This window comes from Procambarus clarkii, chromosome 67 (assembly GCF_040958095.1).
Source record: "Procambarus clarkii isolate CNS0578487 chromosome 67, FALCON_Pclarkii_2.0, whole genome shotgun sequence".
Classification (NCBI taxonomy): domain Eukaryota; kingdom Metazoa; phylum Arthropoda; class Malacostraca; order Decapoda; family Cambaridae; genus Procambarus; species Procambarus clarkii.
The window spans coordinates 30,675,661-30,699,015 of NC_091216.1; the positions used below are offsets into that span (position 1 = coordinate 30,675,661).

At 45.6% G+C, this 23,355-nt stretch overlaps 1 protein-coding gene across 4 annotated transcripts in view; it reads right to left on the reverse strand.

Annotated features, from left to right (window-relative positions):
* Nucleotides 1-852: 852 nt before the first annotated feature.
* The window catches only part of LOC123767590 (aquaporin-7), an 83,237-nt gene continuing 60,734 nt past the window's right edge, over nucleotides 853-23,355 (reverse strand). Inside the window, exons 2-7 of one of the 4 annotated variants that reach the window (XM_045757350.2) lie at nucleotides 22,329-22,593; nucleotides 19,625-19,761; nucleotides 12,904-13,121; nucleotides 12,205-12,368; nucleotides 5,614-5,715; nucleotides 853-3,643 (exon numbers count right to left, since the gene is read on the reverse strand). In XM_045757350.2, coding sequence (XP_045613306.1) covers nucleotides 5,651-5,715; nucleotides 12,205-12,368; nucleotides 12,904-13,121; nucleotides 19,625-19,761; nucleotides 22,329-22,593 — 849 coding nt within the window. In that variant the 3' untranslated portion in view covers nucleotides 853-3,643; nucleotides 5,614-5,650. Of the gene's footprint in view, nucleotides 3,644-5,613; nucleotides 5,716-9,476; nucleotides 9,570-10,200; nucleotides 10,245-12,204; nucleotides 12,369-12,903; nucleotides 13,122-19,624; nucleotides 19,762-22,328; nucleotides 22,594-23,355 lie in introns of all 4 variants that reach the window. The other 3 variants (XM_045757349.2, XM_045757348.2, XM_045757351.2) reach the window with 3 other exon arrangements.

Genomic DNA, 23,355 nt, shown 5'->3' on the forward strand with positions numbered 1-23,355 from the left:
ATATCTCAAATAAAATAAATTAATAACTGCCTGACAAAGAGTAAACATTACTCTTGTTATTGTACATTGTACAGTGTACAATATATTTCATTGTACATTACTCTTATGTTCTTTATACACACATTCTTTTGAATAAAAATTAGAATTTTGAAATAGAAAGAAATTTTCATGCACTCTTCAAATGGTCAGACGACTGGCAAGAGCATTTAAAAATTGCAAAATGTTAGGCCTTGCATGTAGGGCTTACCAGTGAACATCACAACTATCATGTCAACAACACTACCTTACAGCAAACTGATTAAGAAGAGGATCTATGAGTTTCGATCCACCAGTCATTGAAAGTTGCAGAACAAAAAGTTAGTAATAGTCAAGCAAAAGTCGTAACTGACCTGCACAAGTATCTGGAGCGGCTCCATCTGAGCTACAGTACCCAAGGACCTCTCCTTCATACAGGTGTATCTGCGTTGCAGGAACCTCAACACACAGCGACGTAAATCATTCGAGAACTAAGTCAACTCTCACACCAGGAAGTGTTAAGGGCCACAGGACTAACAACACTGTAAGCCAGGCATGACACGACTGATTCCATCCAAACGTTTAAAATGTTGAAGTTGGAAGATATTAATCCAGACCACTTCTTTAAACGCACACAATGGGCAACAGCTTCAAGCTCAAGGGAATAGAAAACAGGAGATGTTTTTCCACCCATGGGGTTATTAACCCATGGAACTCCCTACCCGCTGAAGCCGTATATGACCTCTACACTCCTGGCACTGCAGTACAAGCAATGGCACCTATGTCTCCCACTCTCCATAAGTTTCATTTCCTCGTCTCCAACAGGGCAAATAAAAATTATGTTGATTTACAAAGTATATTTTGAAATATGCATATACATATATAACTTTTGTTCTCGGTAGAGTGAACATTAAGGGGTGAGATCCACAGCATGCACACACTTATTCATACACTCACCTACTCAAAGTCTCTCACACTTACACACTTACATGCTCGGGAAACAGTAAATGTCTGTAGAAAGATCTGCACGGTAATCATAAGACATCGGTCACAACACTGATTTACACAACACGTAAAAAAATACATTAATTTATTTTTACATATATGTTCATTTAATTCAATAAATCTGAGATGCATTATTCAGCTGCAGTCTGTAAAAGTTGATGAATATTGTAGTAAGTGTATATAGTACACTTGCTGTATTGTAGCAAGTGTATATTGTACACTTGCTGTATTGTAGCAAGTGTATATAGTACACTTGCTGTATTGTAGCAAGTGTATATATAGAACATTATTCTGGTGTCACACATAGACACTGTGGTCTTTGGTCAATGGTGGCAAGATTAGCTGGAAGAGGCTTGCGAGTGATTGCGTAAATGAGTGATGACTCCCGGCCCCAGGAAAATGACCCAGTTAGAAAGCTGTGAACATCTACAGTCAGGTATAATAAACAAATGACAAGGGTGGAACAGAACATGAACAGAACTGGTATTGCAAGACACTGTAAAAGAGCAGATAGTAACTTTGTGGATGATGACACATCATCCACAATGTGGATGGATGAATCGAGCTTGGTCTAGGGAGACTTGGAGGTGTTCCCGCAGCTGGGATGCTTCTCCAGTTATGCTTCCCATACAGCATTCTCTCGTCCAAAAGTGATTATACTTACACTTACCATGGAATGAACTTCAAATTATGGACTGTTTAACCCAAAAATGGTCCCATATGTGTCTTAATAATTTTGAAGACGGTATATATAATATATATATATACAGTTCCAATAGCATAAAACTATTTTTTTAGGGTGGCTTCAACAGTCCATATTTTGTACATTTCATCAAGAGTAGCGACATATTGTATCATTTATAGATGTTGGGTTGTGTTAACAATAGTTGTGTTGTATCACCCCTCAAGATACCTCTCTTACTGCTCTGGCCATTATCTTTTGAACAATAATCATTACCAGTGGTAAGCACTAAGACAGTGTGACTATATAGCACAGGCGCTGGGATATGGGGACAGGATAGGAGCTGGGATATGAGGACAGAATAGGATAGGAGCTGGGATATAGGAACATGATAGGAGCTGGGATATAGGGACATGATAGGCGCTGGGATATGATGATGCAGGGAAGGTCAGGAAGGTCAGATTGGGTAGTATGTGAGAGATAAACGGACATCACACGAGGTCAGAGGTCACGTATAATAAAGTAAATTAAAGTTGTAAAGTTACAGTTAAAGCTTCACTACGGATAAAATAATATTTAAACCTCCAACTGATTACAGCGAGAGGAATTGCTTAAACGTAGATATGCATAATGTATGCCATGTATGATAGCAAAATATAATGTATACTTTTGTTCATAAACTATAATGCATAACCTGTGCATACTATACATAATATAATACTAGTGCAGAACATGTACGGGTTAACAGTCAGGTGTACACGACAAGGCAGGTATGAGATTATATCTAGAAAAGTTGTAGAAAATACTTATATGATAACATTATATATAATATATATATATATATATATATATATATATATATATATATATATATATATATATATATATATATATATATATATATATATATATATATATATATATAATCACAGGAGACGAAAATCTATAGAATTACAGTCTATGTTAGAGGAAATTTTAAATAAAGGGTTATTAATAAATACAATTTTATCTCAATGTCTCATTGTCTGTAAGAATTGTTTTGGCTGGAGCTTTTGGGGGTCCTAGCACTGTTGCAACACTGTTGGAGCAACACTGTTGGAGCAACACTGTTGGAGCAACACTGTTCTGACCTGTGTGTTGAATCAGTCTTTTCCTCAAGTTAGTTGTCATCGGAAAGAATAATTAACTCCCTGGAATGTGTAAGATTTGGTTACCTAATTCATATATAATTTTGTCTTTCTAAGACCTTATTAACCTAAATAAGAAGCTGCAAACATTTAATATATATATATTTGCTGTCTTAATTAAAGTTAATCTACCTGTTACAATAATCTAAAACATATGTACGTACATATAATATATATTTATATGTAACTAGCCTGAAAATTCGTTTCAGAAGAGGACAGTTCTTTTGGAATACTGAAAACATTAATACAGGAACTGTATATCTAAGATGTATGCTATGTATAGTGTAGGTCATGCATAACGAAGGCCATGTATAGCGGCTATTCAGTCTTTCAAATGATGCATGAGCTGTCTTTAACATTACATGAGTGTCTCTGTCACTCCTGTTGCTTGTAGTTCCTCTGCTGGCTGCCTCTGTGTCACTCTGTTGCTTGTACTTCCTCTGTTGGCTGCCTCTGTGTCACTCCTGTTGCTTGTACTTCCTCTGTTGGCTGCCTCTGTGTCACTCCTGTTGCTTGTACTTCCTGTGTGCTGCCACAAGTTCTTTTGAAGACGAATCACACCATTCCAGAGAGTCGAGAAGCGATATTCCGGTTGTCAGAGCTCCCGATGGTTGATGAGGGTTGGTGTGTGTGGTGGTGTGGTGGTGTGGTGGAGGACTCGTGCGTTGTGTGTTGTGGTGGAGAAGGGTTGGTGGTGGAGAGCAGCAGTCCACTAGTAGTTGTGAAGGCTGGTCACCTCGTTACTTGCCCGTGGCTGTGAAGAACAATAACAATCATCAAACACAAGCTCAGACGTGTTATGATGCCATGGAGGGGGTGATGATAACTGTCTGGCGCAAGTTATGATAATATTGTGAGCGAGAGGCGGAAAGTTGATACATAGGATCAGTTAGAGACGACATTAAGTTGATCAGACATGGTGAGAAGCCTGTCTTAACGACGGGGTCAAGACAACAGATATGACACAACATGGATAAAGTTTAAGAATATAACAGCACATGGATAAGGGTTGAGGTGGTAAGAGGGAAGCATTATGGCGTGCAGGCGGTGGTCGACCGTTCCTGGTTAGCGTCTCTTGCCAACATTTGCATGATTTTCATGTAAGACAGTGTGGGTGTTGCGCTCGCCTGTGGTGATTTTTGCTCCATAATCTTCTGTCACTCTCTCTCTCTCTCTCTCTCTCTCTCTCTCTCTCTCTCTCTCTCTCTCTCTCTCTCTCTCTCTCTCTCTCTCTCTCTCTCTCTCTCTCTCTCCTCTCTGTCTCTCCTCTCTCTCTCTCTCTCTCTCTCTCTCTCTCTCTCTCTCTCTCTCTCTCTCTCTCTCTCTCTCTCTCTCTCTCTCTCTCTCTCTCTCTCTGTCTCTCTCTCTCTGTCTCTCTCTCTCACTCTCTCTCTCTCACTCTCTCTCTCTCTCTCTCTCTCTCTCTCTCTCTCTCTCTCTCTCTCTCTCTCTCTCTCTCTCTCTCTCTCTCTGTCTCTCTCTCTCTCTCTCTCTCTCTCTCTCTCTCTCTCTCTCTCTCTCTCTCTCTCTCTCTCTCTCTCTCTCTCTCTCTCTCTCTCTCTGTCTCCCCTCTCTCTCTCTCTCTCTCTCTCTCTCTCTCTCTCTCTCTCTCTCTCCCTCTCCCTCTCCCTCTCCCCCTCCCTCCCTATCTCTGTCTGACCCAGCTCTGACCTAACTACTCAGAGCAGTGACTTAAGTAGTATGTGTATTTTACCACATAGTATGAGGCATACCTCGCATGTATGTTCCATACTCTTTAGTTTGATCTCTAACCTTTGGTCCTCTGGTATGACCGCTTGTGCTGGCTGCAGGTCATCCTATCCGGGTCTTGCTGGGCTTGGTGAGACATGAATGGTGTTCAATACGTGACCTGTTATGACTGCCTCTCACTAACACATGGGCTTATCACCTGGCTGAGGTCACTAAGTCTTTACACTTGGTAAACCGAGTATTACAGTCCAGTACTCATAGACAAGACCTGTGGAGAAGGGAGAGTGGGCTGGGCATGAAGACCTCACTCTCCAGTAGACACTGACAGGTATTAGTACTTACGGTCTCTCAAGTTCCAGCTCCAAGTTTTATATACCAGGGGAGGCGGGGAGGGGGGGGGAGGTGTCTAGGGGGTAAGAACTCTGTACAAAAAACTAACGGACCGTCAACGGAATACAGTTTTAAAAGCAATTCAGTTTCTGAGAATTAGCGTTTAATACCATCCTCTTAAACCATCACTATTCAGGATATTGTCATATCTTTAGGTCATTCATTATGCACCCCATACCCATCCTGTGAGTGGTAGTGGACCCCGGACTGGGTTCGAGTCCTGGTCAGGTAGGATTGACTAGACGCCAATCCTTAGCTATTCACCCCTGTTTACCCAGCAGTAACTGGGTACCTGGTTGTTGACCAATTGATGGGTCGTGTTCCAGGTAAAACTAGTGCGTAAAGCTTACCATGAGCTATGGTAAAGGAAAGCTCTCAACATGCTAGCAGGGGTCAACGGTCGTCTGTTCCTTTCCTCACTTGTCTTAAAAAAAAGTTACATGGGAACGTCACATCGTCAGATGGGTGCTAAATAATGACTTCGTTCTACGTATATATATTTTAAATCTAATCTACCCCACCACCTTGGTTAGAGGCTAAGAAAGACGGTTAGTAGGTTATACATCATCTGAGGGCATGGGTCATCTATGAACTGGATCACTTGTGAGACGAGGCAAGACTGACCCTTGAGGCTGTGTGGGTGGTGGTGAGGAGACGCAGCTCACAGCTCTGGCTTGGTGGGCACCCAGGCCAGGCTCTGGGGGTCACTAACCCACACTCTGGAACCTTACGAGAGACAAAACCACGTCAGTCAACCCATATCCACCATCTGGTCACATGCTCAACAGCTTGGCTGGACACTGCACGACCTAGCCGGACATTGCAGGACCTGGCCGGACACTGCAGGACCTGGCCGGACACTGCAGGACCTGGCCGGACACTGCAGGACCTGGCTGGACACTGCAGGACCTGGCCGGACACTGCAGGACCTGGCCGGACACTGCAGGACCTGGCCGGACACGTGGCTACACCCTTCACAGACAGACTCGAGGCTTATGATACATTACTCCTGGACATATAAGATGAAGGTCTACGCCAGCTCCACGCTCCATAATGTCTCAAGACGTAGGAAGAGCGACACAATTTTGTTTTATTTAAAGAAAAAAGAGAGAGAGAGTGGAGGAGAATGGAAGGTAGAACATAACATGATAATAACATGGGGAAAAGAGTCAGTAACCTCTGCCAGACACCACAGGCAAAGTGATCATCGGAGTGAACTGGAGAAGCAAGGAAGAATGGGCGTATGGCGGTCAATAAAAGTAAAGCAGGGGGAGGAGTAGACCTGATCAGTTAAACAGGGGGGGGGGCAATATGTAATATAAATATATCTGAAAATATTTTAAAAATATATGTTTTTGAGTAGATTAAAGAAAACTACATCACTGTTGATTAAATTGCACAAGTAGAAATATATCAATATATCTTGATGACTTGATTAAATATAATATATGCAACACATAAACAATATAGGTACACATATACAAACATATACATACATATATGAATTAATAATTATGTAAAAAGATTCATGCAGAAGCGGTGAGTTTTTTTTCAGATATTCTAGCAACAATCCCGGTGGTATATACGATTTTATACAATTATACATATACATAGGCTTTAAATTCATCCTTGAGCAAGGTCCTTATATATAAGATACTTGATGTATTGGACTCAGCTGACAACGGAGGAGGTTTGCCCGTGGTGCAAGCAGACTGTTGGGGTGTTCCTCAAGCACTTACCATATTATAAGTTGTTTCTCGAATATACCTTCATGGATAAGTGCCTGGTACAAGTTTTACCTCGGTGTCTCAGGTCCTAAATACAATCATGACCTTGGTGTCTCTGCTGCCTGGTACAATCACTACTTTGGTAACGCTGACTGCAGTTATAACAACCTGTAGTCAATTATCCAGGCACTGTGCCACACCATGGAGCCCCCCCTTCCTCCAGGCACTGTGCCACACCATGGAGCCCCCTCCTTCCTCCAGGCACTGTGCCACACCATGGAGCCCCCCCCTTCAGGCACTGTGCCACACCATGGAGCCCCCCCTTCCTCCAGGCACTGTGCCACACCATGGAGCCCCCCCCCCTTCCTCCAGGCACTGTGCCACACCATGGAGCCCCCCCCCTTCCTCCAGGCACTGTGCAACACCATGGAGCCTTCCCTCCTCCAGGCACTGTGCAACACCATGGAGCCTTCCCTCCTCCAGGCACTGTGCCACACCATGGAGCCTTCCCTCCTCCAGGCACTGTGCAACACCATGGAGCCTTCCCTCCTCCAGGCACTGTGCCACACCATGGAGCCTTCCCTCCTCCAGGCACTGTGCAACACCATGGAGCCTTCCCTCCTCCAGGCACTGTGCCACACCATGGAGCCTTCCCTCCTTCAGGCACTGTGCCACACCATGGAGCCTTCCCTCCTCCAGGCACTGTGCCACACCATGGAGCCTTCCCTCCTCCAGGCACTGTGCCACACCATGGAGCCTCTATATTTTTTCGGTAACTTCTGCGTCATGTGAACAGAACAAATTGTTTCTTTCAGATGGAGAATATTACTGTAAGCAAAATTATTGATGTGCAAATATTGAAGTATAAATACTGGCAATGGCAGTTTCCAATGTGATGTTGGCGGTAGTGGTCAGGTTGGTAGCATGATGGTGCTGGTGATGTAGAGTAGTGATGATATGGTGTCCAGTGATAAATGGTGATGCATGCTAGTGATGGTGTGGTGCACAGTTGTAGTTAATGTGCTGGTGATCCATGGTAGTGAGTGTGACAAGTGTTTACATAGCCTGTGCTTCTAGTGAGGACTTTGCAGAACAACGAGGAGCCCATGCACTGTGCAACCAACGACAACCTGACAGGAATCAGTCTTAAGAAGCAACGAGGGACTCGATCTGTCACGCCACTGTGAATGAGACGATCTGGATGTCACTGGCTCCGTGGGAAAGCAACCCGTCCTCTAAAAAATAACGTCGCTTTTTGCTGGTATGTGCGGCGCTATGGCCAAAAGTGGACGTAATTTAAAATGAAATCGACTCACAAAAGTGACGTACTGTCCCGTTTTCTGTTTGAGTCGTCCGGCTTACTCGGAAAGGTTAGGAGGGGAAAGACGGGAGGGGGCGCAGCATGGGACGAGAGGGGGCGCAGCATGGGACGAGAGGGGGCGCAGCATGGGACGAGAGGGGGCGCAGCATGGGATGGAGCAAAGACAAACTAACCTAACCTCTTCCTAGGCCTAATACACGATATCTGAGACCTATTATAGTACATATGTGTGCTATACTAGGCCTAGGAATATTTAAGTATGTTATTTAGCTTAATTTTTGTTTGCGACTCTATAAAGTGAATAGTACAAAGTTCCACTATCAAAACGGCACTCTATGAACTATGGTGCACATAGTTACAACCACTACCATGTAAACAAGAGAATGGGTTGAACCCCACACCCTATATCTTCTACCCAGTAGCGCACACGGGACCCATCCTATAATTTGCTCATCCAGGCACTGTGCCACACCATGGAGCCCTTCCTCCAGGCACTGTGCCACACCATGGAGCCCTTCCTCCAGGCACTGTGCCACACCATGGCACAGCGGTGTGATGAGTAAAAACTAACTCACACCTTACATGCCTTCGCCTAACCCCGTCGGGGATTACTCCATACCAGCGACCTGTACGCGTAATCGTCCGAGCACTGGTTGAGTTCGTGCTCCTGGGTCGGGTTCCCCTTGGTTCTATTATTTCCACTCGGAAAATAAATATTATTGATGGTGTAAGCTGGTGGACGTTTCAGCTGCAAGAGATAACTTATACTACCAAGTTATTCCTAACCGCAGTGTTTATAAACACAACGAAGAATAAATGAGACGAGACAATCACAGGTAATGTTCTGGTGGAAGAATATTTATTATTCGCAAATGGAACATTTAATGTTTAGCAACAGACTCCCAAGGCTTGTGGTCAATAATACTTTTATATGACATTATTTGGGACAGGAACAAGCAAATTAAACATACACACAAAACAGTGCTACCATAACTCCCACACAACAGGTGCTATCATAACTCCCACACAACAGGTGCTATCATAACTCCCACACAACAGGTGCTACCATAACTCCCACACAACAGGTGCTATCATAACTCCCACACAACAGGTGCTATCATAACTCCCACACAACAGGTGCTATCATAACTCCCACACAACAGGTGCTATCATAACTCCCACACAACAGGTGCTATCATAACTCCCACACAACAGGTGCTATCATAACTCCCACACAACAGGTGCTATCATAACTCCCACACAACAGGTGCTATCATAACTCCCACACAACAGGTGCTATCATAACTCACACAAAACAGTGCCACCATAACTCCCACACAACAGGTGCTATCATAACTCCCACACTCCACAACACCTCACAACACACCCCACAGCCCCCCCCCCCACAAGACACACACAACACAACACACATACATTACCTGAAGTGGCCAGCAGTTGTTCATCACCTCACTGGTGTTGCTCGTACACCTCACCCTCCAACTCATTACTCTTGAACACAACCAATCTGTAACCTGATGCAAACACGGGGTAATTAAGGAAAACTGGTATTCATGCCCCCTCCCCCTCCTCCCCGCACGCGCACACACACACACACACACACACACACACACACACACACACACACACACACACACACACACACACACCACTTGCCTTAACCATCCTGTGTTCGAGTCATTGAAATTAACGTCTGGATACACAGTTGTGTATTATCCATAAGGGCAATTCAGGAACCCGACCTGGATCACACGAAAACCCCATCAGATCACGGCAGCAAATTGGGAAACACCATCAGATAAGATCGCAGTCAGTCACGAAGTCTTAAAACCATTATATCACGATGCATTAAAAATTATCAGATCCCGGTATTAAGCTAGAAACCAACAGATCATGGCAATACACTCAAAATCCCATCAGACCACGCTGACGAGCTCAAAACCCTATCAGATCATGATAACAAGCTCTGACGGATCAGGTCATGGCAACAATCTCAAAAACGCCATCAGATACCGGCAAGAAGAGAAAAACGCCGGAGAATGGCACTAAGACATCTTGTGCAAATGGGTTGTGTATCCTCGGGCTGGCTTGCAAAGGAGGAGTGTGTTTAAAGCAGAACGAGGCGTGTGTGTGTGAGAGACTCACCAGAATCCTGTTCTTGTTGGAGTACTTGCCGGCGGTGCCCAGGCCTGTGGAAGGGAGGGTTAGGAAGGAGGAGGAGACCACAGCATTAGTCCAGGGCAGGGCAGAGGTTGCACCACAACAGAGTACCAGTATTGTTATACTGAAGGATAAGACTATTGCACTTTAAACAATCCAAGCACGTATTAGTATTTATAAAATCCAACATTCCAGTTGAGAATATTATATAGTTTGATTCTAATCAACAATTTAATAGAAAGATACGTTTACTGGAAGACACTAGTTGTTAGTTTTTAGTCCAAGCCAGAAAATAACAATTTGGCAAAGAAAACCGGACATAATATTATATATATATATATATATATATATATATATATATATATATATATATATATATATATTTATATATATTTATATATATTTATATATTTCTCACAGACATATATACTCAGTGCATGGGGTTACCGGCGGTGCCCGGGGTCGTCCCGGTGACAGACATATAGTATAGATATACAATGTTGTGGTGGCCGCCTCCGTCTTGACAAGCCTGGCCATGACGGGTTAGTCTTGTGGCAGTGAAAGTTTTACTCCACTATGATAAAGATATTTTGTCATAACACAGTGGAAAGTTGTGCTGTGATGGGAGAAGTGTGTAGTGATTGTTTATATGTGTGTGTATGTAGGTGCACTCACCTAGTTGTACTTGCAGAGGGTTGAGTTTTGGCTCTTTTGGTCGCGCCTCTCAACCGTCAATCAACTGGTGTACAAGTTCCTTAGCTTCTTTAGCTCTATCATATCTACATTTGAAATTGTGTATGGAGTCAGCCTCCACCACATCACTTCGTAGTGCATGCCATTTACTAACTACTCTGACACTGAAAACGTTATTTCTAATGTCTCTGTGGCTCATTTGGGTACACAGCTTCCACCTGTTTCCCCTGTGCGTGTACCACCCGTGTTACTATCCTTGTCTACCCCTGTCAATTCCTCTGAGAATTTTGTATGTGGTGATCATGTCTCCCCGAGCTCTTCTGTCTTCCAGCGACGTGAGGTGTAGTTCCCTCAGCCTTTCCTCGTACCTCGTGCCTCTTAGTTCTGGGACTAGCCTAGTGTCATACCACTAGGTGTGTGGGGGGGGGAGGGGTTGCGTGAGGGAGAAAGTGTTAAGAGGAAGTAAGATCTGAGGGTGACGACCCGCAGCTCGCCCACGAACACTTTCATCATCACTTGAAGGGAAGGTGAGTGATGGCTCCAGCTGCCGGTACAGCCTCACTGATTGTTCTTTGTTGTCTCACCTTCCCCATTGGTGTTGTCTTTGTGTTGGGGTGTTGCATGGTTTGTGTTGATGTTGCTGGGAGTTGCCGGGGTAATCCTGAGGGTGCTGCACACACACACACACACACACACACACACACACACACACACACACACACACACACACACACACACACACACACACACAGGGTACGAGAGTGCCTCGTAGCCTGGTGGATAGCGCGCAGGATTCGTAATTCTGTGGCGCGGGTTCGATTCCCGCACGAGGCAGAAACAAATGGGCAAAGTTTCTTTCACCCTGAATGCCCCTGTTACCTAGCAGTAAATAGGTACCTGGGAGTTAGTCAGCTGTCACGGGCTGCTTCCTGGGGTGTGTGTGTGTGTGTGTGGTGTGGAAAAAAAAAAGTAGTTAGTAAACAGTTGATTGACAGTTGAGAGGCGGGCCGAAAGAGCAAAGCTCAACCCCCGCAAAAACACAACTAGTAAACACAACTAGTAAACACACACACACACACACACACACACACACACACACACACACACACACACACACACACACACACACACACACACGGGACACTACAACAATACAACATGTACATATATATCCACAACTGAGCATCACAGTGCACAGTTGCAGGAGCCTACAGTGCTCGAGCGGCCTCGTCAAGTACAACTGAGAGGTACCCTCCAGGGCGTGGGCCATCTCCGGCCCAGCTGGCAGCTACTTACTCGCCACAGAGTCCTGCGACTGGATCTGCGGCAGGACGAACTCTTGGGCTTCTGGGTGATGAAGTTCGATGAAGAAGAGGTAGATCATGACGCCCAGGATGGCTCCGATGTGAGGCGCGACCACAGGAACCCACCACCAGGCCAGACCCTCGCTGGTGGCCGCCCTGTAGGAGGCACAGAAGGGGGTTAGTGGCACAACAGGACACGAGGGTCATTGCTGACGGTGTGTGAAGAACCATCTCTAGGTACACCACACGAGGAAGGTGTGTGTGTGTGTGTGTGTGTGTGTGTGTGTGTGTGTGTGTGTGTGTGTGTGTGTGTGTGTGTCTGTGTGTGTGTGTGTGTGTGTGTGTAAGGGACAGGAAGGGTTGTGATAATATCGGCTAAATTAATGATTCGGTCATATGATTTAAATTTACCGGTCATACGATTTATAGACTGTCTTACCAGTCTTTACGAGAGCCTGGTAAGACAGTCACATGGATGTGAGTACCGTAGACTACTGGAGGTACCATGTTAATTATTGCATGACTTAATGCTGCGACCTGCGTAATTGGTTTGATGTAAGAGGTAAATTATGCACCATATACTGCAAAGGAAACACACACACACACACACACACACACACACACACACACACACACACACACACACACACACACAAACACACACAAGAGAGAGAGGCGTGCGGACACTCACGTGAAGGGGTCATCCCCCCAGCCAGCGAGGAGGGTGAAGAGTCTGGGCGCCAGGTCTCGGGCGGGGTTGATGGCGTAGCCACAGTTGAAGCCGAAGCAGATGCCGATGTTGAGGACGGTGAAGCCGACGAGCAGCGGCACCATATACTTGGGCACCTCCATGTTGCGGGGGTCGGTGATGGCACACACGCATATCAGCAGCAGCATCGTCCCCATCACCTGCACAATCATATACACACACATATACCAAACTGTCAATACAAGGTAGACACTGTAGTCCAGATACACATGTAAGGAAATGCACACGACTGTGTATAGTATCAATCAGATAAGAGTAGACTTTAGTTTGTAGATATTTCGCTTGTTAGGACTTTAGCTAATGCAATAGATACCCTGGAGAAAGACAAGGGATAGTGAAGATAAAGTATCAACACTGGGGAGAGGTGAGGTCAGGTGGTGTGAGCGAAGTGAGGTGAACAGATGCATTCTATATATTACGTTTTAGATTTATGAAGTATTCTTACGGGCTATTCATGCCCGTGCCACCTCTTGGGTGGCTTAATCTTCATCAATCTATGAAGTATTATTAGAAAAGAAATTAGCAATGTTACATTTTTCTTTATTCTGTTGTCTGGCGTTGCAATGTTGGGTGGTTGCAGACTGTATACGCTTTAGCCTGTTGTTCCCTCTGATAATGAGTTAAGCGTCAATAAAGTTCACAATCGACTTGATAATGGCCCAGGACGGACCGAAACGTCGTCGTCTCCTCATCTTCTGGTGTGTGGTTGAGTCTTCAGCCACTTGACGTGTCGTCAGTATCTTAACAAAGCATTACAGGGTGTAGTACACAGATCGGTACTGTGTATACTATAACTAATGATACTGGTTCTACCTTTTGACGAGGATATTGATGGTCGTTGATGTCTTGTCCACGATCACTAAAATGTCTAGAAAACGGTTACTAGACAAAGGAACGACACCTAAAGTGGTTGTATGATGTGACGATAATCTCCTTCAAGAGAGATGGAGCCTGCTCTTCCCTCCAAACTACGTCTCAGAAGCAACTAATATAGAAGATATATCCAACAAGTACAACAACAAGTTTTGCCCCAGAGCAAAACGTATCCAACACCGGCGCACCTGCTCCACCTCCGCCACTCAAACCGGCAAACTACTTGACCATCGCCTGCCTCTCGCTGATTGGCTGGCGCCCGTCGCACCTGCTCCTCCACCCGCCACACGAGCTGATGTCTGAGCCACCACGACCTGAGGAGGGCAGAATATCTAGTGCTTTCCACAAGTTAACACGTCTCATTGGTAGACTAAGCCTTGGCTTACGTGTACTAAGGGAGGTGGCAGCTTGAAGCCAATATTCCTGCACTAATATAACTTACTTTGATATTACTCACTTGTATTAACGTAACTTTTCATTTGCCAGTGATTATTCTTATTATTTTGTTTGATTTCTCTGTTACAATTTTTATGTCCAATTTTATTCATGTTTTGCTTTTCTAACGTAATTAAAATTTCATTGTTAAATTTACTTGTGTTTTGTGTGTCTTCCCATTACCTTACCACAGACGAAAGTTCCAGCTTTTTTCTTTTTTTTCTTTTGTGTGATGAGGCCATACCCCTAGCTTTTGAAACAGCCGAACACCAACGCGTTACCGTCACAATGATGTCGTGTCCCAGGCACGTGACTGGTTCAAAGGAAATTTAAGGTAACGACTCCACTCTGATCGAAGGACATATGTCACCTTATGACCTCAAGCTCTGTACGACTTGGTGTGAGTGTAGTACACGTGTGCCGAAGCCACGTGAGTGATTCAGGTGTGCTGGTGTCACGTGCTAGGATATAGGTGTGTTGGTGCCACATGTTCGGTTACAGGTGTGCTGGTGCCACGTGTAGTCAACACCCATGCTTCACGGCCAAACTTTCGCCTCTATAATTAAACACGTGACTTTGAATATTTACAGAAAATAGAGAAATTGTTAGTAAGCTGATACATGATAGTGGTGAAGAGATACATGGTGGTGGTGTAGGGATACATGGCGGTGGTGTAGGGATACATGGTGGTGGTGTAGGGATACATGGTGGTGGTGTAGGGATACATGGTGGTGTAGGGATACATGGCGGTGATGTAGGGATACATGGTGGTGGTGTATGGATACATGGTGGTGGTGTATGGATACATGGTGGTGGTGTATGGATACATGGCGGTGGTGTAGGGATACATGGTAGTGGTGTAGGGATACATGGTAGTGGTGAAGAGATACATAAGGAAGTGTGAGCAGTGAAGGGTGAGTGTTCCCGTGCTCCAGTAGCGTGAACACAACAACCTCACAAGACAATATATTTCGTAATTTCTTCCCAGACGATAAGAATACGATAAAACACTATTAGATCGCAGATGTTACATTGTTCTGACTCCTAGTTGTATACGTGTGTATATATAATACCAAACTATTCATACACACGCACATGCCTACGGTGCTAGAGAGGAGGAGGGAGAGGGGGAGACATGATACAAACGTATAAAATGCTTAGGGGAACTGACAGCGTGAAAAAAAAGTTTACAATGAATACCAACATAACAATGGGTCACACATAGAAGCTTGAGACTCAAATGCGTCATAGAAATCTTAGAAAGTTTTCTTTTAGCGTAAGTGTAGTGAGTAAATGGAATGACCCAAAGGTACAGGTTGTGAAGGCTAACTCCATTCATAACTTTAAAAGCAGGTATGATAGAGAAATAGGTCATGAGTCATTACATTAGACAACCAACGGCTAGAAACGCGGAGTCCAAGAGCTAGAGCTCGATCTTGCATGCAAAAATAGGTGAGTACACACACACACACACAGTACCTTTGACACAGTACCCCATAAAAGGATCTTATAAAAGTTGGAGCAACAGGCAGGAATAAAAGGTAAGGTGCTCCAGTGGATAAGGGAGTATCTAAGCAACAGGAAACAGCGAGTAACTGTGAGGGGGAGACATCAGAATGGCGAGATGTCACCAGCGGAGTCCCACAGGGCTCTGTACTTGGACCCATCCTGTTTCTAATATATGTAAACGATCTTCCAGAGGGTATAGACTCATTCCTCTCAATGTTTGCTGATGCAAAAATTATGAGAAGAATCAAGACAGATGAAGATAAACAGAGACTACAGGATGACCTGGACAAACTGGAGGAATGGTCTATAAAATGGCTACTAAAGTTCAACTTAGGAAAGTGTAAAGTAATGAAATTAGGGAAGGGAGCAGAAGGATAAACACAAGGTACCATCTGGGAGGTGAAATCCTGCAAGGGTCAAATAGAGAGAAAGATCTGGGGGTCGATATCACACCGAACCTGTCCCCAGAGGCTCACATCAAAAGGATATCATCAGCGGCATATGCTAGATTGGCCAACATAAGAACTGCCTTTAGAAACTTGTGTAAGGAATCGTTCAAGACCCTGTATACCACCTATATCAGACCAATCCTGGAATATGCAGCTACAGCATAGAGTCCATATCTAGTTAAACACAAGACAAGGTTAGAGAAGATTCAGCGGTATGCCACCAGGCTCGTCCCGGAACTGAGAGGTATGAGCTACGAGGAAAGGTTGACGGAGTTGAACCTCACGTCCCTAGAAAACAGAAGAGTAAGGGGAGACATGATAACCACCTACAAAATTCTCAGGGGAATTGACAGGGTGGATAAAGACAAACTCTTCAGCACGGGTGGGACACGAACAAGGGGACACAGGTGGAAACTGAGTACCCAAATGATGCCCCAGAGACATTAGAAAGAATTTGTTCAGTATCAGAGTAGTTAACAGATGGAATACATTAGGCTGTGATGTGGTGGAGGCTGACTCTATACAAAGTTTCAAATGTAGATATGATAGAGCCCAGTAGGCTCATGAATCTGTACACCAGTTAATTGACAGTTGAGAGGCCGGACCAAAGAGCCAGAGCTCAACCCCCGCAAGCACAACTGGGTCAGTACGGGAGACTAGGTTACACCCCCCCCCCAAACACTAGCTTGTTACCAAAATAGCGCCATAGCAAAATGTATAATGAATATGGAGACAAAGCACCATATTTTATGGCGTCTTGTAATTACTGTTCTGTGTTAAGTGTTGTGATACTATCTCTCAGTAAAACATTTGGCAGATCAATGTATACGCACTCAAGATGATCGCACTAGTGTTTACCTTAGTGACCTCGCACTCCAAGGTTGCCTGGCTGAGTGTATCAGACCCGCTAAACTCCAAGGGTGGAGTGCCTGGCTGAGTGTATCAGACCCGCTACACTCCAAGATTGGAGTGCCTGGCTGAGTGTATCAGACCCGCTACACTCCAAGATTGGAGTGCCTGGCTGAGTGTATCAGACCCGCTACACTCCAAGGGTGGAGTGCCTGGCTGAGTGTATCAGACCCGCTACACTCCAAGGGTGGAGTGCCTGGCTGAGTGTATCAGACCCGCTACACTCCATGGTTGGAGTGCCTGGCTGAGTGTATCAGACCCGCTACACACCAAGGTTGGAGTGCCTGGCCGAGTGTACCAGACCCACTACACTCCAAGGTTGGAGTGCCTGGCTGAGTGTACCAGAGCCGCTACACTCCATGGTTGGAGTGCCTGGCTGAGTGTATCAGACCCGCTACACTCCAGGGGTGGAGTGCCTGGCACCTTTGTGGCGGTAGATGTCACCTCTAACATTCTCACGAAGGAAACAAAAGACAGAAAAGCAATAATTATGGTAATTGCATAAAAAAGAAGCAATATTCTTGTTATACTTCAATATGTAATATTGATTCTATCGTTACAAGTTTCATTATCTTGTAGCACAGTGGGCTACGTCCTCGGCTCATAATCTATCAACCAGGGTTCAATTCTTGCTGCCGAACAGAAACGATTAAGCACGTTTCCTTTCACTTAATATATCTGTTCAATAGCAAATGAAATAGGTGGCGGGAGTTAGCAAGTTGTTGTGGTTTGCATCCTGGGGAGAGTCAGTAGTTGGCCTAGGGGAGACCTGGATAAGACTTCAGGCTTCCTGTCCCCCACATTGAGAATATGTATATCACGTTGTTGAGGTCTTCCATGCCAACTGTACAGCTCATACTTCCCCCTTGTTCTTCACCTCACAATAAGGTGTACCTTTGACTCTTTTAATCTACCTTCATTCTGAAGAGCCTTGAAGATAAGCATTGTCACTCTTGGGTTTATGTTGTGGTGAGCATTTATGACCAGTAAGGTAAGGCTCTTGCGCGCCACCCAGGTGCTGTCACCTGCGCCAGGTCACGTTGTAGCAGCACATTGATAATTAAGATTACATGTAGCTCATCACGTGTAAATTGCTTAGCTTAGAAATTGTTATGGTCCTGTTCTTAAACCATTATGCTGTAAAGATGGACTGTAAACTAACTGGCTTATCAAGAGTGTAACTTGCTAAAGCTAAATTAATTTTGGGGTTGAATGTCTGAACCCATATGTGTCTCTGTACCCTTTATCACCACTAACCACAGGATGGGTATGGGGTCCACCACCGCCCACAGGATGGGTATGGGGTCCACCACCACCCACAGGATGGGTATGGGGTCCACCACCACCCACAGGATGGGTATAGGGTCCACCACCACCCACAGGATGGGTATGGGGTCCACCACCACCCACAGGATGGGTATGGGGTCCACCACCACCCACAGGATGGGTATAGGGTCCACCACCACCCACAGGATGGGTATGGGGTCCACCACCACCCACAGGATGGGTATGAGGTCCACCACCACCCACAGGATGAATATGAGATCCACCACCACCCACAGGATGGGTATGGAGTCCACCACCACCCACAGGATGGGTATGGGGTCCACCACCACCCACAGGATGGGTATGGGGTTCATCACCACCACCCACAGGATGGGTATGGAGTCCACCACCACCCACAGGATGGGTATGGAGTCCACCATCACCCACAGGATGGGTATGGGGTCCACCACCACCCACAGCATGAGTATAGGGTCCACCACCACCTACGGGATGGGTATGGGGTCCACCACCACCTACGGGATGGGTATGGAGTCCACCACCACCTACAGGATGGGTATGGAGTCCACCACCACCCACAGGATGGGTATGGGGTCCACCACCACCCACAGGATGGGTATGGGGTCCACCACCACCCACAGGATGGGTATGGGGTCCACCACCACCCACAGGATGGGTATGGGGTCCACCACCACCCACAGGATGGGTATCGGGTCCACCACCACCCACAGGATGGGTATCGGGTCCACCACCACCCACAGGATGGGTATGGGGTGCATAATAAATATACAGAACCGTTAGTGTTTCTACCGTTAACACCTGTAAGCATTAAGGCAAGGAGCCAGAACTTTGGGTAGTTCAGTTTTTATAATTTGATTATTTCACGAACAAGTTTATCAATAACAACGGAATTGAGCGGATGGTCGCAGTCTTTCCCAAGACTTAAACTCTTACATTTACTGGCACTGAAATGTATTTTGTAGGAGATGAAGAAAGTGCATTTTTTACACATTAATATGTACTTTGTCTGCATTAAAGTACATATTGTCTGAATTAAAGTGAATTTGTGATTTACAATTTATAGAAGAAGAGGCACATGGCAGCTATTACCAACAGGCAACAGTAGAACAGAAGCGCGTCTCCCGCTGTTTATGATCAACAGAAGACACGAGAACAGGACCTACCTGATCGCCGAAGCCATTACCGTTGGAGAGGTAGTCAGTGACAACGGTGCCGTTGATGTTGGTGATGACCCCCGGGTAGGTGGCCCAGATGCCCGCCGTGGCCATGGTCCGCTCCGGCTCGTAGGCGTCCAGAGCGTCTGTCACGGAGAGAGGACACCCTCAGGTACTGGCACTTGTCCGGTGCTCCGAGGACCACGCCCGGCCTCCCCATTATCATTCCTTAACACTGTTATCACCAGTTGTTAGTGTGTGTGTGTGTGTGTGTGTGTGTGTGTGTGTGTGTGTGTGTGTGTGTGTGTGTGTGTGTGTGTGTGTGCGTGTTTCTGTGTGTACACATTACAGGTAGGGAGCACTCTTATTAATTTACATTATATTGAAAAAGGCCAATCACTATAAACCCTTTGATCACACGAAGGGTCAAATGACTCTGTGTTCGAATCATGTTAACAAGGTCAGGGGTTGTAGAGTTGAGAATTGTGTTGCATCACAACAATGATCACATTCTAGCGTCTTGCTCTTTCTCAAGCTCATTATTTACACTTGACTCTGTAGCTTTGATTCGGATACAGCGTTGTTTGATTCCCGTCAGTGCAAGGGGTCAGTATGGTAGTAAAGGTGAAGTTACAGGAGCAGTGACATTGGTGGCCATAACTGGTTTAGGTTTTGTGTATATATGGCAGATTAGGTTTTGAATATGACGAGAGGCAGGATAGTGTTAAGTGTGTGTTGAGCACATACTCCGCCATCATAGTCAAGATTGTCACAGCACAGGATTATATCATTCATATGAGTAGGTAAGAATTGTCAACATTGACATTATATTCATATATATTGGTATTATATTCCTCCAAGGAGTGCCGGACCAACCGGGCTGTGGTGGGTATGTGGGCCTGCGGGCCGCTCCAAGCAACAGCCTGGTGGACCAAACTCTCACAAGTCAAGCCTGGCCTCGGGCCGGGCTTGGGGAGTAGAAGAACTCCCAGAACCCCATCAAGCAGGTATCAACCAGGTATCAACCAGGTATTGTAGATTTCTACAAAAATATGCAAGATTTGCTATGAATAGATAATAATGATAGTTTGCAAATGAAGTAACTTGAATATTGCAACAGCCTTGAGTTGGTAGTGTCAATGGCAGACAAACTGTATGTGAAGAAGTGTATTGTGAGGTTAGCGTTGAGTCCACCACCACGTGACGAACTATCACCAATAGAAAGTCAAAACATTATAATCAACCAGCGGTTCATCTGGGGGGTGTTTACTGACGCAGGGAAGGGAATGGTAATTATAAGGAGAGAGCGGTAGGCCAGTAGGATTACATAGCACTTGCAAGACACGTGAAGACAAGGGACTGGGATGCGAGGAGGAAGGAACAATACCCAACCACTTGGACCAGCGGGGATCGAACGTGGACACGACAACAGGCGAGGTGTCGCTCTACCGATCAATCCAAGTGGGACAAGTTGTTACTAAGTTGTAAAGATTGCGAAGAAGGACCCAGTATAAGGTGGAGGTGATGCCGGAAGCACAACTTTCGGTTGTACATTATAACCGGCGCGGAATTATTTACTGAAGCTGAGTAATACAGTTGGCTCCGTTCTCAACTCACAGTCGGGGATCCCGCGTTCGAATGACGGACGGAGCGGAACGGAAATTGTTGGATACGTTTACTTTCACCTGGTGCTTCTATTCACCTAGCAGTAAATAGGTACCGGGGAGTTGGGCAACTGTTGTGGGGTGGTCTGGTTGACCAGACCACCAACCAGGAGGCCTGGCCAGAGACCGGGCCGCGGGAACCATCGCGAGGAAAGGGGTTGCATCCCGGGAAGTCAGTAGTTCTACATTGAGGAGATCCTCAGTGTTGCCGACGCCAGGTATTATAAACCACTATGTCTGGCGGAACCACTCTAGCAGAGGATAGAAATATTTTATCAATTGTTCTATTCATATAAATATCACCATTCAAATTGTAAATTGTTATTAAATTTATGTCTAAAAAGTGTGATTTATGCGGCTGTACACCAGTCCAGTCCAGGTAGGTTAGTGTAACCTCTTGTCCCTATACTCGGTGAGACGTGAACTGAGGTAACTACTTACTGAGGTAACTACTTACTGAGGTAACTACTTACTGAGGTAACTACTTACTTAGGTAACTACTCACTGAGGTAAGTACTTACTGAGGTAACCACTCACTGAGGTAACTACTTACTGAGGTAACTACTTACTGAGGTAACTACTTACTGAGGTAACTACTTACTGAGGTAACTACTTACTGAGGTAAGTACTTACTGAGGTAAGTACTTACTGAGGTAAGTACTTACTGAGGTAACCACTCACTGAGGTAACTACTTACTGAGGTAACTACTTACTGAGGTAAGTACTTACTGAGGTAACCACTCACCTAGGTAACTACTTACTGAGGTAACCACTCACTGAGGTAACTACTTACTGAGGTAACTACTTACTGAGGTAACTACTTACTGAGGTAACTACTTACTGAGGTAACTACTTATTGAGGTAACCCCTTACTGAGGTAACCACTCACTGAGGTAACCACTCACTGAGGTAACCACTCACTGAGGTAACCACTCACTGAGGTAACCCCTCACTGAGGTAACCCCTCACTGAGGTAACCCCTCACTGAGGTAACCCCTCTCTGAGGTAACCCCTCACTGAGGTAACCCCTCACTGAGGTAACTACTCACTGAGGTAGACGGCGTAGACGAGGGAGGAGGCGAGGAAGGCCCCCAGATACTGGGCCACCATGTAGACGGGCACCTTACACCAGGGGTGCTTGCCCCACACTGCCATGGCCAGGGTGACGGCCGGGTTGACGTGACCTCCGCTGACCCCGCCGCTCACCAGTACCGCCAGGGTCACCGCCAAGCCCCACCCCCAGTTGATAGAGAAGAAGTCTCCGCCTTCCTTGTTGGTCAGCACATACTGAGCCACAGACGCGTTCCCGAACACCTGTGCAAGGAAATAGCATCGTTAGGCCTAAGGGAGTCAGACTAACAGCAATTATTACAAATTCATTAAAATATTAACTTTTCGCTTTGATGTCCAAAGAGCTTGGAAAGGATGAGGGAGGAAGAAGGATGGGGCGATGAAATTCTTGGAAGAGGATTTGGATGTGGAGAGAGGAGGCTTGAAAGTTCGGTGGCCCGTCCACCTTGGATTGGAGATGTTTTTTCAGTCAAAGCCTGTAGCTTAAGTTCTTCTTGGGCGGCAGGAGGCTAGTGGTGGGGCAGGGTGATGTCGTCCTGGTTCACTTGAGGTGGTCTGTCTGGCTTGGAGGAGGCGTCTTCCTTATTGAGGTGGTGAGAGGTAAGTTCACTGTTGCTTGGTGGTGTCTTGGCCAGGAGGTATTCGCATGTACTTCCCAAATGATAGCTTTGGTATTGGTGTTCCTGTCGGGTCTTCATCTTCTTCCAGGAAGGTCACTTGTCCCCTCTTGAAGTCGAATTTAGGGTCGATGTATTCACTCTCCAGGGCGCAGAGGTCTACATAATGTTCCACGGTCTCGTGGTGGACAAACACAGGGTAAGGAATGCTGGTCCTGAGCTGGTTGATGATCCTGTTGCATTCTAAGGCAATGACCATTCTTGTGCTTCGAATGCCGTTGAAAGTGCCACCGTGATTGAGGTAAAGTCCATAGCAGGGCACTTTCTTGCTTGATTTGCTTGGGCTTAGGTCGAAGTCTGGGGCCTCATATGTGAAGGTCTCAGCCGA